The sequence below is a fragment of the Podarcis filfolensis genome, assembly GCF_964270895.1.
Source record: "Podarcis filfolensis genome assembly, chromosome: 5".
NCBI classification, from domain to species: domain Eukaryota; kingdom Metazoa; phylum Chordata; class Lepidosauria; order Squamata; family Lacertidae; genus Podarcis; species Podarcis filfolensis.
In genome coordinates this window covers 35132908-35144654 of record NC_139608.1, presented here as the reverse complement: position 1 = coordinate 35144654, position 11747 = coordinate 35132908, and the positions used below count along the sequence as shown (strand labels likewise).

The 11747-nt window shown below is 43.2% G+C and overlaps 2 protein-coding genes across 5 annotated transcripts in view; one reads left to right on the top strand and one right to left on the bottom strand.

Moving 5' to 3' along the window:
* The first annotated feature begins 1714 nt into the window (after window positions 1–1714).
* MTERF4 (mitochondrial transcription termination factor 4) lies at window positions 1715–10316 on the top strand. Of its 2 annotated transcripts, XM_083613889.1 has the most exons (5): window positions 1999–2509; window positions 3696–4206; window positions 5025–5209; window positions 6236–6589; window positions 9545–10316. In XM_083613889.1, the coding sequence occupies exons 1-4, from the start codon at window positions 2405–2407 to the stop codon at window positions 6587–6589; spliced, it is 1155 nt and encodes a 384-aa protein (XP_083470015.1). In that variant the 5' UTR covers window positions 1999–2404; the 3' UTR covers window positions 9545–10316. The 2 variants fall into 2 exon arrangements, with proteins under 2 accessions (XP_083470016.1, XP_083470015.1); XM_083613890.1 differs by lacking the exons at window positions 1999–2509; window positions 9545–10316 and adding an exon at window positions 1715–1823 and having other exon boundaries at window positions 6236–7427.
* Window positions 7354–11747, bottom strand: part of SNED1 (sushi, nidogen and EGF like domains 1) — a 73932-nt gene continuing 69538 nt past the window's right edge. For all 3 annotated transcript variants that reach the window (XM_083613679.1, XM_083613680.1, XM_083613681.1), the window contains one exon: window positions 7354–9715. The gene's annotated coding sequence lies outside the window, so the exon portion shown is untranslated. The remainder of the gene's footprint in view (window positions 9716–11747) is intronic.

The following is an 11747-nucleotide window of genomic DNA, read 5'->3' as shown; positions in this document are numbered from 1 at the left end:
CTGAACCACTTAATATAATCCAGAGAGCTACCGGATGATCTACCTTTTGCCCATCCCAATTTACTGAATGGCTTTGCCTGTTAGATTACCCTTTAAGAGTTATTATTCTCATCTTATTTTTGTACACAATTTCAATATGTTTGTGAGGGGACGCGGGTGGCGCTGTGGGTAAAACCTCAGTGCCTAGGGCTTGCCGATCGCATGGTCGGCGGTTCGAATCCCTGCGGCGGGGTGAGCTCCCGTCTTTTGGTCCTAGCTCCTGCCCACCTAGCAGTTCGAAAGCACCCTTAAGTGCAAGTAGATAAATAGGTACCGCTTTATAGCGGGAAGGTAAACGGCGTTTCCGTGTGCTGTGCTGGTGCTGGCTCGCCAGAGCAGCTTCGTCACGCTGGCCACGCGACCCGGAAGTGTCTGCGGACAGCGCTGGCCCCCGGCCTCTTAAGCGAGATGGGCGCGCAACCCCAGAGTCGGTCAGGACTGGCCCGTACGGGCAGGGGTACCTTTACCTTTACCTCAATATGTTTGTAACATCAATTGTTTCTCCAGCTTCCCTCCTTGAGTGGAGGAAGACAGCTAGCTGGAGGATATGCCCCTCCACTGGGGCCGGTAAGAAGTTCCATTCATTACATGGTGTATGATGGTGGCGGGCTCCATCAGGGTTTCCAATTATAAATCCCTATTTGGGACTTCACCAGTCCTGCTTAGACAATAGCGTTGTTCATGGTTTTCTTGTGAGAAGTATCATGTTTTCTACCTCAAAGTTGGTGTCGGTTTCACAGGTGGGTGGCGGCCCTCCAGCACATAAAACCCCCAGTAGTAATTTGGAAACCTTAATTCAAAACCCTGCTTCAGCTAATCATCTTTTGAGGTCTCCTCTACTGTCCTCAGGAGCTTTTATTTCTGTTCCTATATATACAGGGTCGGATTTAGGTTTGATGAGGCCTTAAGCTACTGAAGGTAATGGGGCCCTTTATATGTCCAGCTGTCCCTTGTCAACAACAAATTGTAGCTGTTTTTTGTCTTGAATATATGCCATATGGTAATTTATGGACCTAATAGGTATCTAAAGCCAATTGCACATGTTGCCATGCAACCAGTCCATGCAGAATGTTGGTGCCCTATATATAGAAATGAGCAGACCAGTGATATTTTAGGGAGCAGGCTAGCAGACGGGGCCCGTTACTTACATCATAGGAGCCTACACAACACAAAACACTGTTGCTGTATGTAAGTTTTATTTTATTTTTTATCTTATATTTTGGAAATGTACATCCAGTTGCTTTTTCCTTTTAATTTTTTGGGAACCCCCAAGAGTGTGGCCCTAAGCTATAGCTTGTTTAGCTTACAGGTAAATCCAGCAATGTATATATATCTTCATAGTGGGGTGTGAATAATCCCCCGTTTGCCTCCAAGCGAACACTGTTTTGGTAAACAAGGGCCGGGATCAAACCCATCTCCTGGACGTGTGTAGCTGCATTATTTTGAGTGGGACAGGTGTGTGCATTAGATTCCCCACCCCGAGCACTCAAATCTTAAGGGTATGACTTTAAAAATGTCATCTGAAGCGACTCTTTACGGGAGAATAGCAGAGATTACTTCCTAAGCTCAATTGCCCTCCGCATCGATCGGCCTAAACGCAACTAGCTTTCTCCTGCACGGGAAGAGGTTGCCCAGCCCTCAACCGCGCGGCGGAACTCTCCCTTCAGCTTCCGTTTCCGAGGGGGGAGGCGTTTGCCCGAACACCTTCCTCCTCTGAGAGTCTCGCGCCGGAGAGGAAACTTTGCAAGATGAGGGGCGCGCAGCTGGGGCGCTTCTGCGCGCAGGTAGGGAGGAGTCTTGGCGGCAGGGCTTGGCGGTGGAGCTCTGGCCCCGAGGCGACGCGCCCTCACGGGAAACCCAGGCCCACCAGCACAAGCTGCTTCGCCGCCCCGTGGCGGATGTGCGAGAGACTCCCAGCTTCACGGTGGGAGACAGCCTAGACGGAGTGGAGCCCAAGCGTTACCTCTGCGCGTTGAGCCTCGCGTTCGTGGGAGCAGGCCGACACGCGAGATACACGCGTGTTCTTGTGCCTGCAGCCTGGCTCGTTCGTGCCCTTGCAGAGGCTTTTCTGGCACGGCTCTCATTAGAGTCCGTGGCGCTTTGCCCACTTCTCTTTCCAAACGCCTCTTTAGAATTATTATTATTTTATTTATTATACATTTGCTTATTGTATACCGCCTTTCCTCAGACAGAGACTCAAGGTGGCTTACAGATAAAATAAGAACAGCTAAATGTTGATTGGCAAGTAAAGAGGGGGGGGGGAGAGTGCATAAAAGAATAATTTCTTGGATGCAAAGATCCAGGTTTGGGGCAAGTACTGTTTGGTGAGAGAACCCAAGCAGAGATCCCAAAATAGGCAGCAAATATGAAAGGAATTGTAGTTCAGCAAGGTCTGGGGGAACAATGGTTTCCCACCCCTGAAGTAAATAACAGCACTTTAATCACTGAATCATTGCAACAAGGGTGTATAGTAAGTTGGTATTGGTACCCCCATGTTACCTGTGGGGGTAGGATGGCAGCAAGAGAGAACAGTTTGCCTGAAAGGGCTTCTAGTCAATTAATGGCAACTTAGAGAGTCCGCCTTTCCTTTTCTGCTTGTGTGTTTTGGTTAGTTTGTGTTGTTTGAAATTTGATGTTTATGTTATTATAAGCTTAAGCTTCCAAGTAAACTTGGTGAAAAAAGATGGGATGTACAAGCTTTTAAATGGATAAGTAATAGATTAGTTTTCACTGTTATACCCTCCTAAGGTATGCTTAGTGTTTCGTATGTGAATGGCTATCCTAAACTTAATTGGTAGAAGTAAGTTCCACCAAGTAAAATAGGACTTACTCCCAGGTATATACATCCATAGTATTTTCTTAATTTGAAAAAAATGGCCATGCCTTTAACAATACAGTAGTTAATATAGTTTAGAATTGCCAGTCTGTAAGTATGAATTGGAGGTGTTGGAAACTACCTTTTTAAACCATCTTCAGCTAACATTGTTGTAAATGGATTAAAATACATTTAGTCCGCACTGTGATTTTGAGAGCATACTACTTTAGGGGATAGTGAGAGCTGCTTTGAAACTGGTGCTTTGCAAGTGTTGGCTAACAAATGATCTGAGATGGATCAGCAGTGTAAGATTCATTGTATTTGTTACTTATACCAGACCGGATTGAGTTTTGTATATAGTAATCCATGACCCCTTTTATGATTATAAATCAATATTATTATTTGTCTTCATGGTGCTTGTGGGCATCACTGTAATGCAAACACTGACAGAGTAAATGACCACCATGGACTCATACTACTAGTCTGATGGCTTGAAAAACTTGTTAGAATGACTGTGTGGTTTCAATTTTGCAAGGATGCTTTGGTCCCCTAGTTCTGATGCCTAAAGTTTTCTGAACAACACAATACAGTGGTACCTCTGGATGCGAACAGCATCCGTTCCGGAGCCCCGTTCGCATCCTGAAGTGAATGCAACCCACTTCTGCGCATGCGTGACATCATTTTGAGCATCTGTGCAGAAGCGAGTGGCGAAAACCGGAAGTGTTCCATTACTTCCGGTTTGCCACGGAGTGCAACCCAAAAATGCTCAACCTGAAGTAACTTTAACCCGAGGTATGACTGTAATTTATAATATATTAAAATTTGTTGTCTGTTCCTTTAGGTCTTGCAGAAGCACAAATTTGTCCCCTTTGCCTGTCACTCTATCCAATTGTCTTATCTGAAGGCATCACCACTTGCCCTTCTATGCTCTCTTCAACACCTGGGCTGCAGATTGACTGGCACCAGTTCTTCCGGACAAAGTGAAGCAAATGTGTCCCATGGAAGCTGTAAAACAGACACCAATGAAGCCTCTCAGAAGCTTCTAGAGACTCTTGCTACTTCCCAAGTAGAGCCAGAGAGACCAGCTGATTCAGATCTCCTGAAGCTGGGGAAGGTGGCAGATCCATTCTTGGACATGGGGCTAAGCCCTGCTCAGATAACACACTTGTTCAGCTTGCAGCCATATGCACCTCCTCAGCTCAGGTTGGCTGTAGTTTCAGAGCTCCTTCTTCTGGGTTTAAGCACAGACGCCACACTAAATGTCTTACAGAAGAGCCCTGAATTGCTGGGAATGTCATCAAAGCATATAAAGGACCGTGCAGATCTGCTGAGGAGGCTGGCGTTCAAGGAAGGTAATGCTTTCTCTGTGCTGTGCAATGAGTGGAACATCTGTACTGAATTGTGTGCTGTGGGCCATACTGGATTTTTGTAACCCTGTTTAGGGCCTGTAAGCATTATCTTTAACTCTTCTGGTGGGCATTATATGGAATAAATGACAGAAAATCTGATCTCTAGGAAAGGGTGCAAATTAAGTTGCGCATGCAGTGATAGGAACCATGGCTCCATTATGGTGATAGAAATATATGTTCATCGATCACTTTACACACCACAGATTTAGATAGTCTTTTAAAGAAGATTAGATCCAGCTGTGAAAGTTTGGCCCACAATTGTAGGTGGAATGTAAAGGTCAAATCTGCATCTCCAGGTGCTCCCAGATGCTACAAATACAGCAGAAAATGGAAAGTTTGAAACTGAATTGCAGATTTTAAAAGGGCTTGCATGATAAAACTTGGGTTAGAAAAGGATGTAAAAGTATAAGTTTTCCTTTCAAGCTTTCTTCTAGCCCTCCAAATTTGTTTTATATGAAAAAGTTGTATTTCTCCGTCTAAAGAATTCCTTCTGTATTGTTAATCATTGTTTCATTTCCTTTTTCATTTGCTCCTCAGTGTTTCCTTTATTCCTGCATTGTGCAGTTGCAGTACATACACATGCAAATGCACAAAGTTCTGCACAATAAATAATGAGCCAGACATATACTCAGGAAACATTTTTAGCCTGAAGGACTGGGTGGCTGTATGTATAGCAGGTACACAGGGAGTACTGAGGAGCAAACCAAAAAAGTAAGCCTAGGGTATGATTGTTTATGTCTTTTTCCTCTTTATTTTAACAGTGGGCCTTAACCATATGGCAGTTCATTTCCCAAGAATTTTTACCTTGCCACAAAAGAGAATTGAGGTCATAGAGAATCTCCTCAAAGAAAAATGCCTTTTCTCTGTGCAGCAGATATCAAAAATTCTGCAAACATGCCCAAATATTTTGCTGGAGGAGCTAGGTGATGTGGAATACAAATTCCAGGTAATGTATGCTGCATTATATTTTCAGAAATTCATAATAGACAGTTTCAATATATCAAATATATAGTGTTCGTGCACATTCCCAGAGTGGATTAGCTGGTAGGCCTCCAGTCGCAGTAGATCCCACTCACAGATCTTGCAAAGACCAAAGATATGTTTTAGCAGGGAGTTTCCATATACCTCATTTTTTAGAATGTGCTTTAAAAATAAGATATTTTCTTTCCCCTCTTCCAAATACTGATATAGATAATGGAAGCTAGAATAAACTTTGCTTTTGTGCCTCCCATTCCATTGATTTGTTTCTAGAATCTCTCATGTGGGCCCTGAGAAATGTAACATTTGACTTTTCTCTGCTATCTTATGGACATGCTTTTGAATTTATTGCATTAAAGGCTGTGACTTCATATCTTTGGGTCACATCAAGTGGTGGTCGTTTGCTTGCACAACATAAGCCTGCTTGTGCAATAACATTTCAGGTTTTCCCCTCCTCCTGCAGCTCCCATGCACCCTGGGATCTGTTCGACCCACTCAAGATCTGGGAGGGGTTGCTGGGCTGCAAGGGGAAGAAGAGAAGAAACCATTTTGCAGACGCACACCCATTCCTGCTATGTTGTATCTCACTCTTAGTTTTGTATGGAATTTCTATGGATGGCTACTCTTGTCTCAACCTTTGTTCCCACAACTGCTTCTTAAGGACTTCAGATGTTTTTCCAGTTTTAGGAGGGAAACATTATGGAATCCAATGGCACTGGTGTTAGTGAACTAGTAACCTCCTTGATTTGACTATAAAGGCAGGAAAAGAGGCACAGTAGAGAAGCAAAGGTAAAGATCCCGAAACACGTTTAGCCAAATAATAAACCCTTTCCAGCCCTTGGTTCACAGTAGAATCATAGAATCATAGAGTTGGAAGAGACCACAAGGGTCATCGAGTCCAACCCCCTGCCAAGCAGGAAACACCATATAGAAGTATAGCATCGAATGTTGGTATTAGCTTATTCAAGCTTTGATTCCTTCTTCTTTTTCTCAGTTTGCTTATTTCAGGATGGGGATTAAACACAGAGAAATCGTGAATTCTGGTTTGTTCCAAGCATCACTGGCTGAGATTAAAAACCGGGTTATTTTCTTGGAGCGGTTGGGACTCTTTCAAACTCCTGACAAGAAAGGACAGACCCAGGTTGTCAACCCCAAACTGAAAAGCATAATCAGAGCTTCTGAAAGTGACTTTATAGAGAAAATGGCCTGTTCCTCATTGGAAGAGTATAATATATTTAAGCAATTGCTGGCCCGTGAAGAAGAACGGAGGCGGAAAGAGGAGGAAGCGGCAGAGAAAAACGATCTCTCTGATTCAGAGAGTGATGGAGAAGAGTCTGATTCAGACTAAGTACATAAAATTCAAAAATCTCTGAAGTTTGGTACTGGTATAATCTGTTCAAGTCTAGAATTGGCTTGAACATTGGGGAATGAAAATGCATCAGTTGTGTAAAAATGAGAGGTGGTGGTCAGTAAGGGTAAAGTCTACTCAGCAGCTGTGTAAAAGCAATGGAACCCAAAATGTTTGTGATCTCCTGTCATTACTTTGGCTTGTTGCTTTAGAACCACTGCACATTTTGTGAATCATGGGGTAAGCCTGAGGTGGGAGTTCTCAAGATGGACTGAGGAATTCCTCTACATCAGGGTCTCTCCATCTGTTATTGACTCCCAACTCCCCAGCCAACAAGGTCATGGATTATGGAAGTCCAAGAACATGTGAAGAGCCACAGGTCACCCACCTCTACTCTAGATGATAAGAATGCACCTCATTTTTAGAATGACAACAATTCTGTTTTTCTCTGAGGGACTTGAAATAGGCAATGCTAGGGATGGATTGTCAAGGAAGATGAAATGCAGGCTGTGAAATAAAAAGTCAGATGTTCTCAGAACAGAGAAGTAGGTGTTGTGGGTTCTGTGAAGCAAAACATAGTCCCGCATTTCCTCTCCCATAAATCGTTATCTAAGTGCAGTTTGTAAGCAGAAATTTCATGCTCAGGATAGCAAACAGGTTTTGCTGGTTGTTGGTGGCTGACAACTGCTATAATTGTTGGTAAAGGAACAGGATTTTGGTAGCCAACTGGCATCCTCACGTATTCTTAAAGAAAACAGACTAGCTTTTAAATAAATTGTACTTTAATCTAAAATGCAAAACAAAATAACTTTGACAGAATAAAATCTTTTTTAGTTTATTGCTGCATTATATATGCCTCAATCTGGCTATAAAATACTGACTTGATACAGACTGTTCTACTTTAGACTGTGCCGGGGGGAAAACCAGTGTTGCTGTGCGGCAGACAAGAAACTGGCTTTGAAGACGTCTCACTATTTACTGGGCCTGGAAAGATGCGCTATTTAGCTGACGGGATTACTACCCCTTTCCTCCCCCACCCCCTTTTTTTGCACCTTGGAAGCTGTATTTTTAACAGTGAGATTGCCTCCATGTACCCTCAAGCCAATTAAACTGAAGCAGTTGGGATTTTAGTGCTCGTAAGTAAGACCGGAGACAAAACATTGTAGCACGTGGAGTGCTTCTGTTCAGTATTCCACCTCTTCATTCCAATTCTCCCCTCCCATCAGCATTGTGTGGCCTCATGGCTGTTTTGGGGTTCTGTCCATTTTTAGTCGTCGTCCCCCCATATGATTTTATTTTTGTACTTTTGCAGTCCCCCCCAAAGCCTGGTGCTGTTTTGGCTACATAAGCTGCTCACAACCTGAACATCAGAAACAGGGCATGATAAATTCTCTACTTGCTAATGAAACATGAAAATGCATATTTTCCCAATGCCTAGGTTCATTGTGGCTGTACATGATTGGCTGCTCAGACAAATCAGTGCTTAAAATGCTAGAAAAGCTTAAAATGTAGTTTTAACACTACTCCGACAATGCAATCTGTGGTCCTTTTGGTGTCATGTCTACTCTTGCCAATCTATACAAGCTAGGCCTTCTTAAAAGTTCTCCTTTTCTTCTACTGCTCTTGAAGAAGCCTTCCCTGAATGAGAAATCCAGATTTATTTTTTCCATAAAATGGCAAATTACAGAACATCCAATTAAAATGCTACAATTTGCAATGGAGAGAGTTTGGAGATCTTGTATTAGTCATATTAAGTATATGATTTTCTCTTATAGCCCATGCCTTTTGAGAAGGTTTGTAGTGAAAAATGCAATTTCTGTGGGGAGGGGGATCCTTTAGCTAATACTGCTGCAAAACTTATGTAAATAATTGGAATAAACCTAAATGTTTATTGGTTCCAGTGAGCCCTTCTCCTAGAGGCTATCCTTTTGTGATATCTGTGGGAAGGGCCTTTTCCTGCTGGGTATGGTTAGTGCTATCCTTTGCTGAAGAAACTATATTTACAACACTTAAAGGCTGCCAGGATTAGCTTTCTAGGGAACAAGGCTGCTTCCCCCCCTTTTTTTTCTTTTTTGCAATTGCCGAATGGGCTGCTAGAGAGCTACCAGCACTTATGGGAATAATAATAGGTAAACTGTAATTGAACCTCTGGCTGTATTAATTTATAAAATATACAGTGTATGTATATTAAACACAATTTTATATTTAGTCATACAAACTCGCAAATCTAGGAAATATTAAGGCTCCTTGAGTAGCTGGCCATTCTTGGGAGTTGTAGCAAGTGAACATCTGGGAAGAAGGAAGAAATGCTCTGCTATTTTTCCTCCACGGGCATCACAATCCTGACTTAAATAGGAAAGCAATCTATTTACCCTTCATAGAGTGGTTAGAAGGGTTTTCAACTTTTTTAATTATTAAGGCATTGCATTTTCTAATAACTTTATGGAACAAGCATGTCCACAGGCTGAATAACTAAAAGCCTGTTTGATCTGTTGTTGAAAATGGATATAGACTTCTAGCTTCTGCAGCCCTTTTCCCCCTCCTCTAGAATAACTTTTGAAATGCTAGTAATTTGTTAGCAATAAAAAGGCACAGCAGTAGCTGGCTGTCAGATTTGTTGCTTTTCATTAACTAATCTTGCAAAGGGAAAAACAAAGGAAAAGAACCTAGTGTTTTTTAAAAGACACACTGTTTGCAAATGGGAGTATTTTAGACTTGTGATTAGCTTTGACCATCCAATTTTATGCCAGGGTGGTTTTCCTTTTGGTTATAATCCAGAACATTTGTTTCAGGGCTTGCTTTTCTTTTAAGGTAGTCCAGTGGCCACAGATTATATAACCAGCATCTCCATCACTGGTGAAACTTTAGGCTCTGCCCTTGCGGCAAGTGGCCCATAATAGACTTCAATCCTGAGAGAGACTTTTCTAACATGTCACTCATCTTGTATAAATTCAGGTGCTATGAAGAAAGGTAAGCGGACCCTTATAATCCTGCCAAAGAGAGAGGTATATGGCTATTTGGTGAACACCTCCTGAACAAGGCAAAGGAAGAAAAGTTCATAGATCTTGCTGGAGGGTCTCTCCTTTTTTCCAATCCAGTTAGAAGAAATGTTGAGTGTTCTGGAACCTACAAAGGAAAAATAAAACACGACAGCTAGCATTTAGATTATGTGTGCATGCATAAAACACAGGTACAAAGATTCTTTTCTTCCTCCATTTCACTGCTAAAAAGTTTATTTCACTTGTGTTAAAAAGTTAACAAGCAGATTTACTCCTTATTCATATTTACTCTGAACTCTTTAGTAAAATGTCAAAGTTCCACTGGTGAGCAGATCCTTGATATTCCCACAGTAAGGAGAATCCTGGTGAGGAATTCTGTTGGTATAGCTTTGGGATCCATTACTGAAATTTTTTATGGAGGGTAGAGAGACACAGTCTCACTGAAAGAGCTTTGAAAGAAATGCTGCTTTCAATGAGCAGAATCAAAGAATGCTAAAGGCTGCTTCTGACATTTCATTCCTCAGCATGTGTAGGGAAGTAGACAGAAAACTGGTTGACAATTATCTTTGTAATGTAGAAAGGTCAGGCTTAAGTGTCAGATACATATAAACACTCTCTGAAATTTCAGGTGTTCTCTGAAATTTTCTGAGATTGTCATGTCTGAGCCTTCTGGTACTAAAGACGCCCAGCATCTGCTTAGAATAAAAGATCAGGGTGCTGTTTTCTTTGTCTCACCTATACCTTTCATGAAATCTTCTGAGGTAGTCCATAATCACTGCCACTTTTCCTTTAGTAGCAAGCTACCTACCCATCAGTATTTTGAAATTTTCTGCCAGCAAAGAGACTGCTCCACCATAGATGGAGCAAGATCCAGTTGCTCAGCCCTCCTCACCTCAGTAGGCCTGTGGCCTGGTGACACCAAGGAAAAATAAAGAATGATAGGGGCGGGGGGGGGGGGGAAGAATGTTGCCTGAAGATACCTGTCACCAAGTTATATTTTTATTATATGTGCAAATCTTTCGTAAGCTACTTTGAGAGCCTCTTGGGATACTTTAAATAAACAAATCAATCTAAATAAATAAAGCATTTGTTCACCATTATGATGCAGTTAGGGACGCGGGTGGCGCTGTGGGTTAAACCACAGAGCCTAGGACTTGCCGATCAGAAGGTCGGCGGTTCGAATCCCCACGACGGGGTGAGCTCCCGTTGCTTGGTCCCTGCTCTTGCCAACCTAGCAGTTCGAAAGCACCTCAAAGTGCAAGTAGATAAATAGGTACCGTTCTGGCAGGAAGGTAAACGGCGTTTCCGTGCGCTGCTCCGGTTTGCCAGAAGTGGCTTAGTCATGCTGGCCACATGACCCGGAAGCTGTACGCCGGCTCCCTCGGCCAATAAAGTGAGATGAGCGCCCCAACCCCAGAGTCTGCCACGACTGGACCTAATGGACCTTTACCTTTTTATGATGCAGTTAGAGAACACCCACAATATCCTCAGCTGTGGGAACTTTTCAAAAGGAATTTGCTACAAGTAGCAGGATAAAGGATATGCCCCACCCAGCGAGCTTCTAGATAACTTGTTCCTTACAAGACCCCTAACTCTAGCAGGGCTGGTGAAGCTATGGTCCTCAGCTATTGTTAAGACTTCAGCTCCCATCAGCTCCAGGAAGCAAGGTTAATGTTCAGGGATGGGAGTTGCAGCCAACTACTGAAGACCCACAGATTCCTCAACCCTGTTCTGTGGTTTATCCAGCACAGAGGTTTATGGAGCTCTCATTCCAAGGATTCCCTGCCCGAGCTGCTTCAGGTCGTGGCGGATGTTCTCCTGGAGACACCTAGCTTGGTCGTCCTAGGGGATTTTAACATCCATGCCGACACGACCTTACAAGGGGCCGCTTGGGACTTCGTGGAAAGCATGGCCTCCATGGGGCTGTCCCTGAATAAGTCTGGCCCAACCCATAGCCGTGGACATGCCTTGGACCTGGTGTTTACCTCTATGGATGTTGGTGATCCGACACTAAGTAAAAGCGAAACGAAAGAAGTGCCATGGTCAGATCACTTCCTGGTGCAACTGGACTTCTCTGCGACCCATCCCCTCTGCAGGGAGGTGGGACCAATTCGGATGGTCCGCCCCCGCCACTTTATGGATCCAAATGGTTTCCAGAG

What these genes read in the sequence shown, in the direction of transcription:
- MTERF4 (XM_083613889.1), top strand. Translation starts at nt 2,405, where the DNA reads ATGAAAGGAATTGTAGTTCAGCAAGGTCTGGGGGAACAATGGTTTCCC. An exon ending in CATTGCAACAAGGGTGTATA is followed by an intron (nt 2,510 to 3,695) that starts GTAAGTTGGTAT and finishes CTGTTCCTTTAG; the next exon opens with GTCTTGCAGAAGCACAAATT. An exon ending in GAGGCTGGCGTTCAAGGAAG is followed by an intron (nt 4,207 to 5,024) that starts GTAATGCTTTCT and finishes TTATTTTAACAG; the next exon opens with TGGGCCTTAACCATATGGCA.